This window comes from Phalangium opilio, unplaced genomic scaffold, assembly GCF_054372755.1.
Source record: "Phalangium opilio isolate 3A_F unplaced genomic scaffold, DU_Popi_V2 ptg000024l_1, whole genome shotgun sequence".
NCBI classification, from domain to species: Eukaryota; Metazoa; Arthropoda; class Arachnida; order Opiliones; family Phalangiidae; genus Phalangium; species Phalangium opilio.
The window spans coordinates 4,747,905-4,767,393 of record NW_028324155.1 but is presented as its reverse complement, the minus strand read 5'-3'; the positions used below and the strand labels follow the sequence as shown (position 1 = coordinate 4,767,393).

The 19,489-nt window shown below is 39.2% G+C and overlaps 2 protein-coding genes across 3 annotated transcripts in view; one reads left to right on the top strand and one right to left on the bottom strand.

Moving 5' to 3' along the window:
* Positions 1–18,736, bottom strand: part of LOC149692312 (acetylcholine receptor subunit alpha-like 1) — a 41,006-nt gene extending 22,270 nt beyond the window's left edge. The window contains exon 1 of one of the 2 annotated variants that reach the window (XM_089868028.1): positions 17,716–18,736. In XM_089868028.1, the coding sequence (XP_089724154.1) occupies positions 17,716–17,934 (219 nt within the window). In that variant the 5' untranslated portion in view covers positions 17,935–18,736. The remainder of the gene's footprint in view (positions 1–17,715) is intronic. The other variant, XM_089868029.1, reaches the window with a different exon arrangement.
* LOC149692311 (acetylcholine receptor subunit alpha-like 1) overlaps positions 1–19,489 on the top strand; it is a 126,361-nt gene that overhangs the window by 47,223 nt on the left and 59,649 nt on the right. The gene's annotated exons all lie outside the window — the stretch shown is intronic.

The following is a 19,489-nucleotide window of genomic DNA, read 5'->3' as shown; positions in this document are numbered from 1 at the left end:
TTACGTGGCGGAACGCGTGTATAGTGTTTCGCGTTATTGTTATTAGTAACTAGTAAGTGACGTTGTTGTTGAAATCGTTCGCTCTTTTTCGATATCGTTGCAAAAACAAAATAACAAAATTCATCCTTGCGTTGCTTTTAGATAATCTCATTCTAAAAACAAACCCACGCGCAACTAAAATCTATTTATTTAAGCTCTTTATCAATTTTTCTGAAACATTGTATTTAAAATTTAAACATTTTTAAAACCGCCATCGTGACAGCGTTTTGCTTGGGCTAACGTGGTTTAAAAATATATGGGCTCGCCATATTTATCCAACGTCTTATATAGACGCAAATATTTGATTTTGTGGGAAAGAACTCAAAGAATTTTTACAGTATATTTCTCTCGACCGACCACCGTTATTTCTAAAACGGAATTTGCTAGGTTTTTTTTTAGTAAACATACACGAAACTAGATGGCTAAAGAAAGTCTGCCGCCGGTCTCAGATGCGCCTCGATATTACACACTTTTTCTTTTCTTTTCTTCTTATTTCAATCTATCTTTATGTCTGTCCCATACCAATATATATTTAGAATAAATCTAGGTCAGGCTAGAGTTTGGCAACTTCTTGTTTGAGTTTTTGACCGGACTTGCTATAGCCTAGTCCTCGTGTTTTTTATCATCAGTCTCTAAACTTTGGAAGCTGAGGAGGAAAAGAAAAAAACTACTCCGGACTCTATCATCCTCCAGTTTAACCCCTCCGAATAAACTTATTCTAGACACGAATATTCGTTGCTAAAGGAACGAAAAAACGTGTCTAGGAAATAAAATATCCTCCGTCGCTCTCTTGGAAAAGGAAAAAAAAAAAAATTATAGACCTATAAAAGAAAAGATAGGGAATTCAGTTGGGGGCTTGAAAATTTAGCTTATATCGAACGAAACTACCCACTCCCTCCCTTTCCTTATTTGTCAGCTTCTACTTTAGTTTCGTCTATACTTTAGCGTGGCTTGAGTTGAGTTTTAAACTCGATCTCTTTCTTAGGCAAAACACGCGTTCAGGGGTTTTTCTTTACTCTTCTTCCTGGTTTGGCACGCGGAACTAAAAAGAGCGCGCGCGCGTTTTAAAGCGGAAATTTATTTTATCTTGTCATCTGAATATAGTCTACGTGAAGAAAACAATTCGGGGAAAAACCCAAGCTTCCCTCTCTCTCTCACTTCCCCGCTTCATCCTTTTTTAGGCTAGATTTTTTGGGGCATACCTGACGTATGGAACATTATTATAAAGGCTTATGTAGATTTCTTATCTATTTTGCTAGGTATTACTTATTATTTTCATGTTTATTTTCTTTTTATATCATTTGTTTTCGACTAAAGAATGATAAGATTACAGCTTTGTTTTCTTGTTAAAAACCAATTTGGTTTCTACTTTACGTGTACTTATATGAGTCCGGTCGTTTTAATTTAATTTGATTCGTTTTAATGTAATTACAATTCGGGATAATAGTATCTTTGTTGTGTTTTTTTTGGATCTCGCTGCTTCAGTATCGTGTGCAACTTTAATCGGGGAAACGGTTGAAGGAAATGGTTTTTTTCCCCTTCGTCCTTTTCTTCTTCCGAATAAGTAGAATAGAATCGTTTAACCGGGAATGAGATTGTTTCTTTAAACGAATGCGCTTCTATTCTCTTTACCCACCCTAATTCGTTCTTTCTTTCTTTTTGGTTTTTTGGTTCAAATGAAAGAAACAGAAATTGCGCTCGTTTATCATGCAACTCTCCATTGTTTGTCATATTTTATTATTACCATTATCAACCTTTTCGCGTTCCCTTCTGAAGAAAATTGGTAAATTTCATTTCCTTACGGTTTCAGTCGTAAATAGGGACATTTGGAACTTAAAAGTTGATAGGAGCAGAATACCTCAATTTTTTCTAGTCAATTTTTTAAGAGTCTTGCTTTAGATTGATCGTTATTTTGCCTAGGCAGACTATGACTGGTACTAGGAGGAGGACGTAATGGTCCTATTAGGCAAATGTTGAACACATTCATACTGTTTGAGGCTCCCATGATTTTCCTATATTTTAGAACAGGCAAACTATGGCTGGGACGACTGTCTTTACATCCGAGGTGTAAAGATGGACGTTCTGGTCCGGTTGGGTGATTGGTGGACACATTCCTACTGTTTGACAGGCGCATGATTTTCCTATAATTTAGAAGAGGCAAACTATGGCTGGGACACCTGTCTTTACATCCGGAGGTGTAAAGATGGACGGTCTGGTCCGGTTGGGTAATTGGTGGACACATTCCTACTGTTTGACAAGAGCATGATTTTCCTATAATTTAGAACAGGCAAACTATGGCTGGGACACCTGTATTTACATCCGGAGGTGTAAAGATGGATGTTCTGGTCCTGTTGGGTAAATGGTGGACACATTCCTACTGTTTGACAGGCGCATGATTTTCCTATAATTTAGAACAGGCAGGCAAACTATGGCTGGGACACCTGTCTTTACATCCGGAGGTGTAAAGATGGATGTTCTGGTCCTGTTGGGTAAATGGTGGACACATTCCTACTGTTTGACAGGCGCATGATTTTCCTATAATTTAGAACAGGCAGGCAAACTATGGCTGGGACACCTGTCTTTACATCCGGAGGTGTAAAGATGGATGTTCTGGTCCTGTTGGGTAAATGGTGGACACATTCCTACTGTTTGACAGGCGCATGATTTTCCTATAATTTAGAACAGGCAGGCAAACTATGGCTGGGACACCTGTCTTTACATCCGGAGGTGTAAAGATGGACGTTCTGGTTCGGTTGGGTAATTGGTGGACACATTCCTACTGTTTGACAGGCGCATGATTTTCCGATAATTTAGAAGAGGCAAACTATGGCTGGGACACCTGTCTTTACATCCGGAGGTGTAAAGATGGACGTTCTGGTCCTGTTGGGTAATTGGTGAACACATTCCTACTGTTTGACAGGCGCATGATTTTCCTATAATTTAGAACAGGCAAACTATGGCGGGATATTTTGTTGCATCTAAGGTAAAAATTGTGATAATTTTTTTTAATTCCTTGAGTTATACCTAAGCGTTTTCTCGTTTTTTGAAAGTTATCAAGAAATATCAAAAAGGTTATGATCGAAAAATAGAGATTTTCCGGAGAAATTCTTAACACTTCTAATATGAAACTTTTTTTTTGGGAGGGAGGAAAATAAAATATATAAAGGAAGCCCCGCTTTTGAAATGAGAGTTTGAAGCCAATGGCGAAAAACGTTAGGAAAGATATCCTCGGGGAATTGAAAGGAAGGGGAAAAAAGTCTAAAAGAGAAGATTTAATTCATCTGCCATGGGAGTCGTCTGGCACGCGGTCCCCATCGCGTTGCAAACGTTACGGTTGTGACTCCCTCGATGCGCTCCTTCCAATAAATGGGATACCAGGGAGAAAGAATAAAGCGTGGCCGCGTGGTGGACCACCAATTCTCTGACCCAGGGACGTTTCTTTTAACCGCCGGCCTTTTCTTCGAAAGAGAGAGAGAGAGAGAGAGAGAAAACCCAAACGCCCTTGGCGGCTATATCATTTCTCCTAACTTCCATCTTCTCTCCTTCTCTCTCTCTCCCACCCAACTTTTACACAGAGTGCAATGGGGTACGGTTCGTTGAAGGCGCCCGAGCTGAATCTACCGGAAATACTCTTTGGGGATACGACAAAATAGCCAACAAACTCATTTATATCCGAAAGTTCCCAATCGACCTTTAACCCTCCCCCTCTCCCCTGCATGTCCATTTGCCTGGGGGTTTTAAGGTTTTTTTTATGAAAAGAAATTCAACTTCCCCGTAATGCTTATTATTACTTTCGCTTCTTTTAAATTAACGACTTAATATTCCGTAATAAATTAGGTAGGAATAACAACTTCCAATAATTATCTTTTGGATATACGTAATTCCAGCGTTTTTTATTTCATTTTATACCTTCCTTTTAGAACCCCTGGGGCCCAAAGTACCCATACACGGTCTTATTTTTGGGCTCTTATTTTCCATACAAGGGAGGTTTTTACTTAAGCCGAGATCCCTCTAGAGATTTCTTCGCCTTAATGGGTTACATAAGCCACCACTGAAACCCTTATCTTTCTTTCTTTCTCTATCTTACCTTAATCCTTTTTTCTGACTGTTGATGTGGAGACGTTTCTTAAGACTACTATACATGACGGTGAGGACTCGGAAGTCATTTTAAGGAAACTCAGGCCACAATTATATTTCCTGCGCAGTCGCGAATATCTACGAATGCCTACTTTAAATTTATCGTCTGCTTAGATTTCTGACAAACAATGTTACAATTCTCGTGTTTTTAGTTCGATTTCCCGTTTTGGTATATCGTACATTAGCCTTCATTTGATAGAGTTTGCTTGAAATTTACAGTTACTATATAGCCGAGGTCGTTTCTAAAAAAATGGGCGATATTTCATACTTATAAATTGTGATCGAAAAACGGAGTATAAATGGGAGCCGAGTCAGCGGCTATTCGAATGCATTTATATTCAGTATATGATTTATTCCTTTCCTTTATCGTTTTTAACTGTGTGGAAGGGGATAGATTCCCCCTCTCCTTAAATGTATAGGAGCCAGTTTCTCCATTCTCCCAGTATTATTTTCCACCCATGATAGACTGCTTGGGTATAAAAAGAAATGGAAAGTTTTTCAACTTTTTCGATTCAGGTCGAACCTGTTGATGATGTTATCTACTGACTTCTTTCTTTTTTTGTTCCATTTCTGTGCCAGTTTAACATATCTCTTCTTTCTCTTTCTCTCATTTTATATTTTAAGTCAAATATGGAATAACTCTTTTATGGGAATTTCCAAGGAATTTAAACTCTCAGCTAGGTGGTACATAAGGATCATGGTATTTAAGTCTATCTATGTAGTTCTTTCCCGCCTGTTTAAGAGATGGTGAAATGACGCGTATAATATGTTCTTGAATTAATAAATAAATAAATTTTCTTTGCTATTAATAGTGTTACCTACCTAGATAGGCAGTCGTCCAAGATGTCCCCCCAAATAGGTAGGTTTCACTACTGATTTTGAGGGTCTTTTTTGCAATTAGTAGTGTTGCCTACCTAGATAGACAGTCATCCAAGATGGCCGCTCTAAATAGGTAGGTTTCACTTCTGCTTTTTTTAGGGTCACTTGTGTTTTAGGCTAATGTCTTGTTCAGATTAGTTTTGCAATTTTTCGGAGGAAGATTGTGAAATTATCTTTACTCGACTGCTAAATTGAATAATTCAAATATCTAACCGCGATAAAAGCTAAGATTAATATTTATATATTTATGTAGTTTAAGCGAATATTTAAGCGGAATTTTTATTTCAATAACAATTTAACCATCTCTTTAACTTAAGGACACTCGAAATGAAGAAAAATATTTTTGATCCTTTTCTCGCTCGCTTTGGCGCGTCTTTAGTAAAAAGGCGTTTTTCCCTCCGTTTTTGGTCCAGAACAAATTCTAATTTGATTTCCTCGCAGCTAGGAAATGTTTATTTTGAATCCCAGAAGGCGCCCTTAGCTATAGAAAAAGAGTGGGACCCCTCCTTTTTCTTTTTCCTGTCTTGTCCGAGTCGGCATCCTGACGATCGAAAGGGCGCCAGCGGGGTTTTGGGCTGAAAACGTCATACCGGATACGTTACGCGACCGTCCGACCGACGTTTTCAAGAGCCAAGGGGATGGGAGGAGGGGGTTGAAAAATTTCCATAAGAAAATATATTCCCGTGTTTTTCTTAGCGAGATATCATTTTGAGGAAAGAGAACCCACCCGAGGGGAGTTAGGGTAGGATAGAATGGCGTCTTTTACCTTATTACCACCACCAGCCTTGTGTGGATGGAAGGATTTTCCTAGGAAGAGCAGGAGGGCCTTAAGCGTCTTAAAAACTTCTATGCCTTGCTTGCGTGCCAGTTTTCTACATCTTTTGGGAACGAGTCAAGCGCGTGAAGGGAGAAAATCTTATTAAGAAGCCCCTAACTAGATAGAATTAACGTTGATGCTACTCTGCTGCTGCTACTGAGATTCCGTCATGACGCCGAGGAATAATACCCCTAATTCCCTGCTTCCCCTCAAATGTTACGCATCGTTAGCAAAGGGCTAGTGACGACATAAAAACATTTAAGACGATTATCACTCGTCAAAGTTAGATCAAACACTTTTAATTTCAGTTTAGACTAAAATTATAAAAACCTTTTCGTATTTTTTTTCTTGCAACCTTTACTTCTTACGAATGATATTTTTCCTTTAATTATACTCGAAATTCTTATTTTTCACTATAACCTTTAACCTCTGCACGATCCTCGGAACAACCGCAATTTATTAAAGTTCTTATCTACATTAGTTGAATATATTATTTCGGTAAACTGGGTCATTGTGATCTTAAAATAGCCGATGAATTCGATTCCCAGCACGCGATTGTTCCAAATTTATTTTCTAAAGAGCAGCGCTCCCCAATCTCCTCGAAAACGAACGACAGTTGAATTTCAAAAGGGTGAAAGTTTTAGCGAGGAAGAGAGAGAGAGGAGTTTTGTGTTCATTCAATTTCATTGTTCTTGCATTAGACAAGCCATTTCCCAACGAGTTACCAGAACCCTAACACTCCCCTTTTGTTCCTTCTCTATACGACAAATAATTCGAAGGAGTCAGATCTCCTCTCCCTTTTCACTATGTTAAGGTGGTGGTGGTGGTCCGATTGGGGTTGGCTAGCGGTCCTTTTCTATATATTCCTCGTTACTAGGGGCTTTTCGACAAGATTTTTAATTCAACTATCTAGAAAAGCGACTACCACCACCGAGAAAGAAAGGGAGTTAGAAGAAAAATCATTCTAGGATTGATTGTTATGAAAAACGCCCATTTTTAGGAAAGTTTTCTTTTATTTCTTTTTAAATCAACTATTGTCTGAAGAACGTATTTTCTCAATTCTTTCTCTCTACACAATGAATTAACTGAATCTCTAAGTTAAACTAATAAACGAGAAAAATGTCTTTCACACCCACTTCTTATTTTTTCTATACGAATGGAATAATTTAAGTTTAAATTAATGAAGGATTCAAATTTATTCCTAGCCTTAATTAATTCTCTTTGAACAAAAAGTAATTTTCTATGATCATTTTTAGTTAGCTGGTAATTTCTTTTTCGTCTTTGTAGTCCATAACTCCTTTCCCAATATTGAACACAGAAACCTTTACAATCTTTCACTGAAGGCAATTTTTAACAAAGGAATAAAAATTTACGACCACGCCTTTATAATATTTAACGATTAAAATAGAAAAATAGTATTTTTATTCGCGGCAACGTCGGTCACGCAATTTCCAACAATTTTACGATCACCCGTAAAATTTAAGATTATTTTTCATCTTTTTTTTTTTTTTTTTTTTTGCTTTTCCAAAATCCTCTTTCACGCCATTAAGACAAATCATAATTTTTCACGAGGATACCTTAAAAATTTAAATGAAAAATTTCAGATTCTACAACCGAGTCGTAAAACCTTGCGTCCCTCGGAGAATTGGGGTAGCAATAAAACGTATGAAAATTCTTAAAACTTTTCTTAGAAAAACTTAAATCAGGGAAAGGTTGAAATGAAACTAGACATTGTTTCCATACGCCAAGATTCCTGGAAAGATTTCACTGCAGTAATTTGAGGCCGGTATAAGAAGAAGTGTAAAACATTGACTAACTGAAACTGGTTCTCTCATTTTATTATCCTTTACACCCTGTACCTTAGGGAATGTTAAGGCAAACTCTAGTCCCCTAAAGAAAATCAAGGAAAAGCTATGGTATGAGGTAACTCCTTAAAAAAAAATTGGGAATGAAATAGACTCCGGAATTCGCGATGGGACACAGGGCCTCGCATTGAATCGACGACTATCTCACTACTAGCTTCTTCTCCGGATATTAGTTCCCTCATTTTCTCTTCTCTTCCTTTAAGCTTACTCTTCGATTCTTTTAACCCCGCGGGTTTCTCGACGACTCGAATCGGAGAATCTTTCTCGGAAAAGTTGCCGCTTGGTTGAATTTTATCCTCAGGTTTGGCTGGCCCATAATCGGTGGAAAGAAGGGGGACGAGGGGGGGGGGGTGTTCACTCGCGTTGTAAAACAAGAACCCGAGAAATGGGACCCTAGTGGACTCCTATCCTATCATCTTCATTCACACTCACCTCATTCAGGAAGAAACAGGGTCTCTCTCTCTCTCTTTGTCTCTATACAGGGTGTTTCAGATAAATGGTCCTGTAGGATCGAAATATGAGCCATTTTGAGTCCTAATGTCTCTGACATTTTGACATCCTAAGGGACACCCTAAACTAGTTATGATTGGAGAGGTTTTAAGTTAATTTAGTTTATTTTACGCCTCATCCGTAAATTACTCTAATCAAAATTTGTAACCTGTGGCCATTAGGGCAAAATGGCATGGAACATTTTTGACTCAAATTGACCATAGAACAGTCTCACCGCACTTCGGTCCTACACGACTCTTTTTTTAATACCCTGTATATCTATATTCACTGAAATACATGTATCGAATGTACTGGGCGTCTCTTTTGATTTCTACTCGTAAAAGTCTCGAAAAAGATTTTTTTTTTTTCGCTTTTCGACTCTCTCTATTTCTCCGCTATTTCATCTTTGCAGTTTCGTTCCGGGTTCGAGGTTTAAGCGGCGAAGCGACGCGAATCTAGTCAAACTTGTCAAGGCAGCGTTTTCTCAACTCTTTTCTCACTTCTTTGGTTCACTTTCTTTAAGAGAAAACGTCACTGAAACGTATAATTTTTACGTCTCGAGGCGCCAACCTAAGAATATTAAGTTTTAGCTTGTCAATTTTTCGCCTATTTTTTTATTCAAGCCAATATTGAATTTAAGCTAGACTAAGAAACCCCAAAATAAGATTCGATATCACAGCCAATTTCTGTTTTTGCACGTTCTTAGATCTTTATATGGATTCTTGGCTAGACAAATTCTTAAAAAAGAATTATTTACTGAAATTCCTTTAGAATATCTTTTGATAAATCGTATCAGCGTCTATAGATGAGAATCCTTTAATCTACATTTTATTTTCCAAATAAGTATGGAGAGAATTCTTTAAGTTTAAAACTTGAAGAATTAATGGAATTTACTTGTTTTATCCTTGAGTTTGTAATCAAAAGAGAGTTTAGAAGATTTTTTTCTCTATAAATCCTCTTATTCCCCCCTCCCCCTAAATCTCTATTTTAGTATTTAAAAGAAGAAAGTTTATTTTTTTAACTTTTATTTCGTTTGCTTGCTAGTGGGCGGAAACTCTTTTAGCAAAATTCGTTTGAAACTCACTCTTAAGATGGAGAGTAATTTAGACCAAACTTTTCAGAGAAGTCTTACTTTAGGGGATTTTTTTTCCTCCCTACCTCCTTACCTCCCTCTGTCTTTTTATCTTTTTGCTTTACTTCGAAAAGACGATTTCTATCTTGGCTAAGCATTTGGTTCCCCCCCCCCGCCCCCCGAAAAAGCGCTGACCCTTATTTTTGAAGTCCCCGAAAAGCTTTAGATAGACAGACTAAGTAAGGGTGGCAATGTATGAAGTATTAAAGCAGCTAGAAGCCGAAAAACCAGTTGGATGGACAGATCTAACCGGATTACCGATTTATTTTTTTTTTGCCGCTCGTAATAGTCAAGGGTAACGAACGTCGCTTTCAAAAGATTAGCATCAGTTTTGTAGTTTTAGTTCTTCATCCAATACGAATCAGCAGAGGGGAATTTTATGTGAATATTAGTCTTTGTACGAGTTCGTTTAAATTAGTTAAAACGAAATAACTTTCCTTTCTTCTATTTTGTGAAGTTTGACGCGAGTAGTTTCAAATCCCGAAATTCTTAAAGATAGTATAAATTCTTTGGGGGGATAAAAGTTAACTTAAGATTGTGCAAGCGAAACTTTAATCAAAATTCTCTTGGTTTTATATTATATTACGTAACAGATCCCCCTCGGTTATACAAACTCTGTTATATACTAGGTGTGTTGTAGGGTATATAACTAACTAGAAATTGTTGGGTTGGGTTGGGTTATACTTTCCCGCCGTCTTTTCTACTTCCGGGGTTTTATTATACTACGAGGGAGGAAACGCTGATTAAGATTTATGTCTGACGGACAATGATCCCTGGCCCAGCTTTTCTCCTCTTGTTTGGGTTTGCCCAAGTTCGGGGTAGACAATAAAACAACCGCACCAACTCCAAGCTTGCAAATGAGATTTTATTCTCAGCGGCGCTGACATAATCGTCTGACATTATTACCTTATCCCCACCATATCATGCGGGTCTAAGATTGCGGTGTTGTGACGTATGCGTAAACGACGTGCCTATATAAGGAAACGTGGTAGCTTTCTGTTAAGACTTCTTTTTTTTTTCTTCCATATTTAATCATTCTAGACGCGGTGCGTGAAGCTTGAATTTCTAGTTAGTCCCGTAAACCCCCCTATATCCAATTTCGGTTTGAGTTATTACATTTTGATGAGAATCAGTTCAGTAGAGCCGTGATGTTCTTGATTCTTGGTATGCAATTATAGTTTTGAGTGGTTTCTCACCTTAAGCCTATTTAGGGTGTGAAATTAAGTTTGAAGAATTGGGCTGAATTATTTATAAAAATAGTAATTTCAAATTCAGTTTTGTACATACGACCTAATGCTTCTACTCTTTTACCCCTTTTATTACTAATAGTAAATTCGGGTAGACTGGGGAGCAGTAAACAAAGTAAATTTCTTTCCATCTGGTTTCTTTCATTTCAGTTACTTTATTACTTTAATAACCTTAGGAGAAACCGGGGCTTGACAAGTCTTAGTTGTGATAGAAAACATCTGACTTATTTTTAATAGCGTTAGTTATAGCACCTTTCGTCAAGTATACGTTAGCACTGTTATTTCCCAGTAGAGTAATAGTTTCTCAAAAGCGTAAGACGCGAGAGTTTTTTTGAAAGATTGGGCGAAAGACTACGGTTTTAATTTAAGAATGATGTCTAGGTACTTTTTCTTCTTTAATTTCTACGCGTTTCTTTAAACGAATTAAATCATTCGTGGATGAAATGTTTGAAATGATTCTTACAGCAATAGACTTCTAATAAATACCGTTACATCCCCCAAGGAGTTTTTCCTCCTTGATCAAAAGCTGTTCGGGGGGAAGCGTATCTCTTTGAGGTATAATTTTTCTTCTACCATATCCTTCCTTTTACGTTTTATATATTTTTCTCCCCCTCCCCCCTCTCTCTCTCTCCTTTTATCCCCCGATCTTATTTTCAAAAGAAAACGTAATCTTAAGGGGTACACGGTCACCATAGGAACGAATGCCCGTGAGAGGCGTAAAAGGTGATTGGACAGTAAGAAAACTGACGTAAAAGAATGAAAAGAAAAAAAAATGTTACTGCTTGTCCTTCCTTCCTCGGGGTTTTTCTGTCTCTCCTCTTTCTCCCACCTTTTTTATAGAACGAAATGAAATAGAAAAAGAGGGGGCTATACTGTATATGGGAGAAAGGAGAGAAGAAAAAAAAATGTTTGTTTTTCTTGGTGTACTACTACTCTAAGATGAATGGAAGGAGAAAATAGGTTTGGGGCTCCGGGGAAAATATAACACGGACTCCCCCAAAAAATACCATCTTTTCAACCTACGATCACGATTCATTTTTTAACGTTACGCGTGTGTGACGTGCGCTCTTAAAAGTTTGGTGGGAAACGTTTCTGCGAAACCTTTTTGTTTCAAGTTTTCACGAGCGTGAGAATCACGAGATTTGCTTTCTTTTCCCCAAAAAGGGTGGGCGATTTTGAGTCCAAAATGTTCTGTGACATTTTTCCAAAGAATAAATATCTTCGGATTTTATAATATCATTAGAGAGGTTAAGAAATTGGTTTATTTTATATCAAAAATTTAGTTTTTTCCTGGTAGTCAGCTTCTCCCCTTAACAGCGATGTATTGAGGGTGAAACATTTCTATAGGCGCTCGTAGAAAATGCATGGAGATATTTACCCCTGTGTTTCGCTTCTCTCGCGAGGTCGATAAATTTTCAAAGGCCTTGTCTAAACTCTGAAATGGTAAATACGTGTCCATCTGAATTATTTTAGGTAGAATAGAGAGGAGTTATCGATCTTCGTGAATCCTTGATTAATTGTAATTTATTCGAGCGTATTAACTAGTCTTTTGAAACTAAGCCAGGGCTTATCGGTCTACCTAAACTTATTCTTTCTTTCTTTCTTCTCCGAAAACCAAGGCTTTATCGACGAAATTGTCTACTATTGCGGCCCAGGAGGGGGGTGAGAAGCTGGGGTGTTCTATATAGATTCAGATAAGATTCGCTGGAGCGTGATTGAAAAGTACGAAGCCACAGAGCCTCTATAGATATACATATACCACACGTCTTCAAAACACAATTGGTGGGGGGAAAAAGCGCAATTTATATACGATACCAAGCCAAGTCGATCGTTTACTTGGGGGGATGGATAGCTCTCTCTCTCTCATTTCCTCGCCAACTGACTTATCGTTGCTACCGATCCATTGATCCTATTCGATTTCCATCCAAACTTCTGAAGCCTCCTATAGTGGCTCCTTCTATTGAGGAATTTTGGCGTTAAAACTGCCCGCCCTTCCTCCCACTAAAAGAAAACTCCACTCCTCGCTTCTTAGCTCGAGAATGTTGCTATCGCGGTCCTAGGGTGCCCCTTCCTTTTTGGCTTGGTATGGTATTGGGGTACAGATTGGATAGGCCAAGGCTTAAGCTCGATTTTTGGCCCGCTGATGTATCCCTCCAGGGAGGCGAGTGGATGCGTGGGTGGTATCCAAGTAGGGGCCTTAACGAGATAAGTTCCGATATAGCGATTTCCAAAGGCGCTTAAATATAGACGCCCGACTTTTTGGCATTTCTCCGAGAGCTAACTCGGCAAAGCCTTTCCATGCCCCTCTCTCTTACTCAGAGTTCAATCTCACGTTCCTCGTACTATTCGCATTCCAATGAGGTTTAACCCGTATGTATTAATCCGCCGTGGGTTTCTGTATCTAGCAAAGTATTTTTGAAGGTTAACAAGAGTGCACGCGCCATATACGACCAGAATCAACTTGAAACGTAGTGTAAGTTCAAAGCTAAGTTCGGTATTATCTAAGCCGTTTGATCTGAGAGGGAAGACGCTGTCATTTCGGCCTGATACGATGTACCGTTAGCCAACAGAAAGAGAAGGAAGATGGAGGATTGAGGGGTGGAACGGGTATAGTTTCGTTTCGAGAGAAAAACGGGTAACGAGCCGAAATTAATCCGATCTCGCTATCTGGAGATGGTATATATACATGGGAGCTTTCCTTCTCCTTTGAGATTCCTTCGTTACTGGCTATAATTCTTTATGAACCCTCTCAGGAGCAACCTTCTTTTCTGTCTTTTTACTTTTCTACCTTCTTTATGCCGAGGAGAGGGGCCAAGGTTGAACATCAGGATCAGTCAGTTTCATTTTCGATCATTTCGCCGTCATTAAACGAGCCTTTTTCCCTTTATGACCACTCGTTCTCTGCCTTAATTCCGCCCCCCCCTTTTACGACCATGTTATTAGTTCTCGGCGATTAAGGGTCGCTAAGGAATTTATTTCCCCGGGTCATCTATTTTCTATCCCTTCCCAAAATTTGATTCCTATTTGATGGCTCGGTTACTTTAAATTCAACGGATACAAACTTTCGTTTATATATATTTTTTTATTATTATTTCGATTTAGGCATACCCTAAAGTACCTAAAAGGTAATTTAATTTTTCAAACTTAAGCAATTTAAAGGGATAGCCGCGTAATAACCAACATGATAGTTAGGATGGTGGAAATTGTTTTGGTTGTACGCCATTTTGAAAGCGGCCTCCATCCAAAATGGCTACCTTTGCACTCTTTGACGGGTCAAAACTACGTTTTGTTATTACTCCAATAAAACATACACTCACGAGCGATTATCCCTCTGAGAGCGTGACCTTTAATAACGTTATTTAGCGCATGCGCAATGGCTAGTAAATATGGTTCAAACCGAATGATGCATTGTTAGAGCTTCCTTTCCTTAGCAATGGGTCTCGCGTATTTTTATCGACTTTTTTAGGGGTAAAAGTTTAAATTATATATTCACCCATATTCTTTCGGGCTCTTTCAAGCGGCTCTATAATACCCCAATGTGGTATATCGATTAAGTGTCAAATATATAGAAAAAGGTTTTTTTCTTCCATAGATATCCTTCGAGTTTAACTTTGAGATGAAGCGCCAGGGTTTTGTGTAATATAGGAAAAAATGGGTCCAAATTTATGAGCTCTTATCCTAGCTCTTCAGACATTATGAAAAACTGGGGGAAGATTGAGGGTGTTTGCGTGAGAGGGATTTTGGTGCTGGTGGTGCTGGTATTATCCAAAAAATCCCCTTATTTGTCCCTTCATGGCGGTCTTGGATAACGCGCCATCGTATAATAAAAATTTCGGTTTCTTTTTGAAAAAGTTTCTGATCCATAAAAATTTCTTTTCGATACTATACACCGTACTTTAGATCAATTTCTCATCATCGCATGGCGGCTTCGATTTTTCTTTTTTCCTTTCTTTTGTAAAGGAAAGGTGTATGATAGAATTAAATTTTTTTTTATTTCCTTTTTCGGAGCCTATCAAATAACGAATAATTCAATGATATATCCCTTAAATTTGAACCGACCAGTCATATCACGTGACACCTTGGATCGCCTTGATTTAAATTTAATTACCCGGCCTCCTATGTCATAAAATATTAATAGCGCTAAAGGCCCACTTTCGAGATTTCTTTATTATTCGAATTCATGTGAATTTATTAAATTTCAGTCAGGAAAGTAGCTCAGCTCAGAGCTTAATTTTTTATGGTAGCCTTCCTTCAATATTCAAGGGATAATTTATAACCAATTCAAGCGAAAAAAGGTTTCTTGACCCACTTTTAGTACACATTTTTACGCAATCTTACCATGAATCTCAGTCCAGGTTTATCCACTCACGAAACTAGATGGTATGGGGATAATTCCTCAACGGCTCAGGCGCGCGTGTCTAGGCCAGCTGAGAATCAGGGTAATTTTTCAAGGAATTCTTGTCTACTATATAAGGGGCGTAGATTTTTCGCCTATCTTAGTCTTTTACACAACACTGCCAAATAAAACGGCTCGACTATACGAAAAATGGACCTTGATGTATTATAGTGGGTCATTGGCGATGTGGAAAAGAGAGAGAGTGAGAGAGAGGTTTCAGGTTCGAGTTTCGGAGGCTCCAAGAAACTCGACACTTCATCCTTGATTATAGTCGTAAATCACCTTTTTTTCGGGATTTTGTAGGGATGTGCAGGCAGGATGGGGGAGATGTATAAAGGAAATATGGCGCTAGTTTCCCCTTATCATCTTTCTTGATGCCCTTAAGCTACTACCTATATAACTTTGGGAAAGCTTTCTTCGATTGGTATTGAGATCAATGTTTCTTTTTCTTCTCCCTTTCCTAGTTACAGTATGCTTTAGGGTATTTTCTATATATATGTATAGTTAAATATTAAATGCCTATCGTGAATGTGTAGTCAGGGTCCAACGAGGTGAAAGGTAAATTTGAAGGTTTTGAGAATCCAAGGGTTTTGGCGATATAATTATTGAATACTGTAAGAGGGATGAACTGGGATATCTCAGCAACTTTAAAGGGAAATGTCCTTGACGACCCACTTTGGATATTTTTAGATTCCGTCTCATTCATTCCTCTGTTACATTTTTGGAAATAGTTTTTTATTAGGGTCATTTTCCCTTTAGGACATTTTCCAATATTCCCTGCTTTCCTCCCAAGGATAAAGAAAACAATAATAAAAATTCCCCCGTTATTTTTACGATGTAAGGAAATATGATGGGTAATATTTCTCTTATGGAATATAGCTGTAATTGATTGTGTATCTCGTCAGGGTATAACGTTTCGGTTTTTCTCGCAATTTTTATGCGCGTATACTTGAGAGGTCATCATTCTTTCTTCTTTCTCGATAGCTACTTAGCAAAGCAAACCGTTATATTTCGGATGACGTTAATATCGTGACTCTTTTTTCGTTTAGGGGAATGATTTATTATTATCCTTTATAGTTATAATTGAAAAACAACAGGGTCTTTAATGATTGTTTAATCCAATATTCAGTGTTTTTCCATTATTGATTTTTTATCGATTTTTATTACGTATGTGGATTTCTTTCTCAATTTTAAATGAGTAAATTCAATTAAGTTTCGTAAAAAGGAATTAATACATTTTAGATCAAATTAATTGCCTCTCTAAAATATAGTGTTAGTTTTATTCTAATTGAACTAAAAGAGATACAAAATAATCTTTAAGTGAAAATTTTCTTTCTATTTTTTTGCTTCTCTAATTAGCTCTTTCTCATTTTAAGGAAAACCGGCTTAGGCAGGGTTATGTAAGTGATTTTTTATGATAAGCCCCGAAGGCTTCTGTCGGATGATATAAGGACCTAAAACAACGTTGTTAAAACGTTGTTAGAAGGTGCTGGTTTTGAAATAAATTAATTTTTCGCTAGCTTGGAGGGACAGAATCGCTAGTCGATAATGAAAGCGGAAAAAGAAGAAAAGGGGGATAGCTCCATTAAAAAATGCTCCAGGCTGTTTTTGTAAGCCGTTGCAAAATAATAGTGACCGAAATGCTGCTCAGAGATAAGGGGGGGGGTGAATCTTGTTCAGGTTTGAAGAGGCTTCCCCCCAAGTTTCCACTTACAGCTTGGACCAACGTTTCAAGGTACTCTTCATCTATCTCTATGGGATTTGAAACTCTACTCGATACCTTTGATAGAGGTACCCTTTCGACTGGGAAACGCGTTTAAATTAAGACGGGGAGCTTATATTGAAGTTTGAATGAGAGAAAGAGAGACATTCTTCGCTTCACTGATATATTTTCCAATCTGCCTCGGGATATTCCCATTGTGACTAAACCTGGTATCCTTCATCCGGAGAGAATTAAAAGAGGAAGGAGGTATACAGCGGGGGGATTACGGGGTTGGCAATTTTTGGTCGAGATAAGGCATTGTGGCCACACCAGTCACCCGAGTAGAGCTGGCGACACCTTGTGACCCATTTCGGTCGATATAACCGTGGAGAAATCTTGCCCCTCTCTCTCTCTTTCTCTATAACGTCTCTCTCTCTCTCTCTCTCCCTCCCTCTCCTCTCTTTTCCTTTCTCCATTGAAGACCTCCGGGACATCTTTTGACTAATGAACGGGGAATGGCGCTGCTGTTCCGATGTTTGCTTGGAAAATAGTAGCAGAGCACGCCTGTCTTTAAAGCTATTATTAGACTCGGTAATATTTTACCCAGGTTTTGTTTAATTTCAATTTAAGGAAATACGTTTCTTAAGTTTAGTGTTTTAAGGCGAAGCATCAACACACCCATGCGGCGGGTAATAAGTCATCTCGAATATGGCTAGGGTTATTTTTTTTAATTTGGGAAAACGTTTTTGAAATAATTGGTTAAAGTGGCTGGTGGTACGAGGTCAGTCTCGATTCAACAGGGTCGATCGTGCGCGCGGTGGAAGGAAAAAAAGGGCACCGGTTGAATCGAGCTAAGCCTAGGCCTCGAACCCTTTGCCACGTAAGCTAAAAAGCCAAGGATGCTCGTCTTAACGCGCTATGAGGATTTCTCCTGGGAATTTTCAGATTGTTTCGTGCGGGGGTTGATAGCGAAAAACACTCGTTAAGGTAGCCAGAAAACTCGAGTACTTACCACGTCGATGAGTTGCGAGAGCTTGAGGCCCATCTTGACTGTTAGTCTGTCCGAGTTGTTACCGACGGGTCGAATCAGCCGGTTGTAATTGCTCATCAGATCATCGTAGAGTCTCTTAGCGTCCGGGTTGCCGGAGCCCGGATGGACCATCAGGAATGTCAGTAGGCAGATCGTCGGCGTTAGGTCGAGCCTCGGCAGCAGCGTGCCTCGCGTCCACATCGCTGGCTCCGCTCCTCGTAGCCGATAACTCTTCTCTTCGAAAAAACGGGAGGACGACGCGACAAACAATGGTATTTTCGAAGGCAGTTCTCGTTTAAACGCTAGCTAGCCGCCCGATTTTTAGCGTTGACGGCCCTAAAAGTTTTCGCCAGTTCAGTTCGCTCGCGTTTTTTTATTTCTTTCTTTTCTTTTACTTCTTCCTTTCCCGATACGAGGCGCGGATGGAGGTGGATCTATTTTTTTCTTCCGTTAAGGGGGTCTTGGGGGTCGACTTCTACTGGACAGGGGAATCGTTGACTCTATCGGCGGCGCGCGGGCCCAACTTTTTGGGCGCCAGGTTTGGAAAATTTTTGGGAAGAGAAACTACGCCGGGGCTCCGAGAGAGGAGAGAGGCCGATCTAGCTTAGGCGTGGAGGAGAGAGTCCAAGTACGGGGGGACGGAAAAAGGGACGAGGGGGAATGAAACGACTTAAAGGGGATGAAAATCGATCGAGAGGACTAAGAGACGAGGCTTAGGGAAAACCGTCTCTTCCACGCCGCTTCTCCGACGAAAGGATCTATAACCCGGGCTCAACGCGTATTCGCGCGCCGAGCGGAAGACCCAGACGCTACGGAGAAGGACTCGGAATTTCTAGGAGAAAGAGGCCTCCTTCCTGGAACGGAAGACGCTGGACGGACAGAAAGAGTCTCTCCATCTTCTTCCATTCTCCATCCCTCGATATTGAAAGAAAAAGGGGGAGACGCGACGGAAGTAAGACGGCAGAAATGGAGACGCCCGATTCTGGGAGTAGTAATATAGAAGCGTTATAGTATAGACCCAATCTAATACCACCGACACCAAAGGGGAGAAGGTATATCTAGAAGTAGGAAGAGGGAACTCGACAAAAGAGTAAGGGAGGGGAGAGAAAGATTTCTGGGGGAATACGCTACGATTGATACGAAGAACCCCGAGTAAAACCCCACTAGCGCTCGCTCTCAAATTACTAAGATGGCATTTTGTTTCTCGGCATCCAGACACTCCTCCGCTCCATCTTCCCACGTTCTTCATCGAACCGAGAGATGGAAATTAATAAAAAAAAAAAAGATAAACAACAGGGGAAGATTGAATCTCTCTTTTTTTGGGGGTGGGTCATCCTTTCGTTTTCTTTAATATAATTCCAAGTAGCAACGCGAGAAACTAGAAATAGGATGAACCAACCCTTAAAGAGAGTATTCTTCTTCTTTACCATATACTCTGATAGATAAAAAAGAGAGAAGTTCGGTGACCCGGAAAGAGCCTCTCGGGGAAACGAAAGGGAGAGACGTTTTACGACGGACTTCCTTCTATAAGACGAGGGAATCATTCCTCTATAGATCCATTATAAGCTCCGCCTCTATTCCGTGCCCACTTAAAATTCCAATATTTTTCCACTGAGGCGAAAGTATATAAGGGTATAGGAGATGCCCATTGAAACCTTCACCGTTAGACTATAAGGTAGCGTAGTGTCATCGGTATCCTCGGGATGCGCGTCAAATTAGCGAATTAATCACGTTAGCCAAACATTTTAGCCGTCAA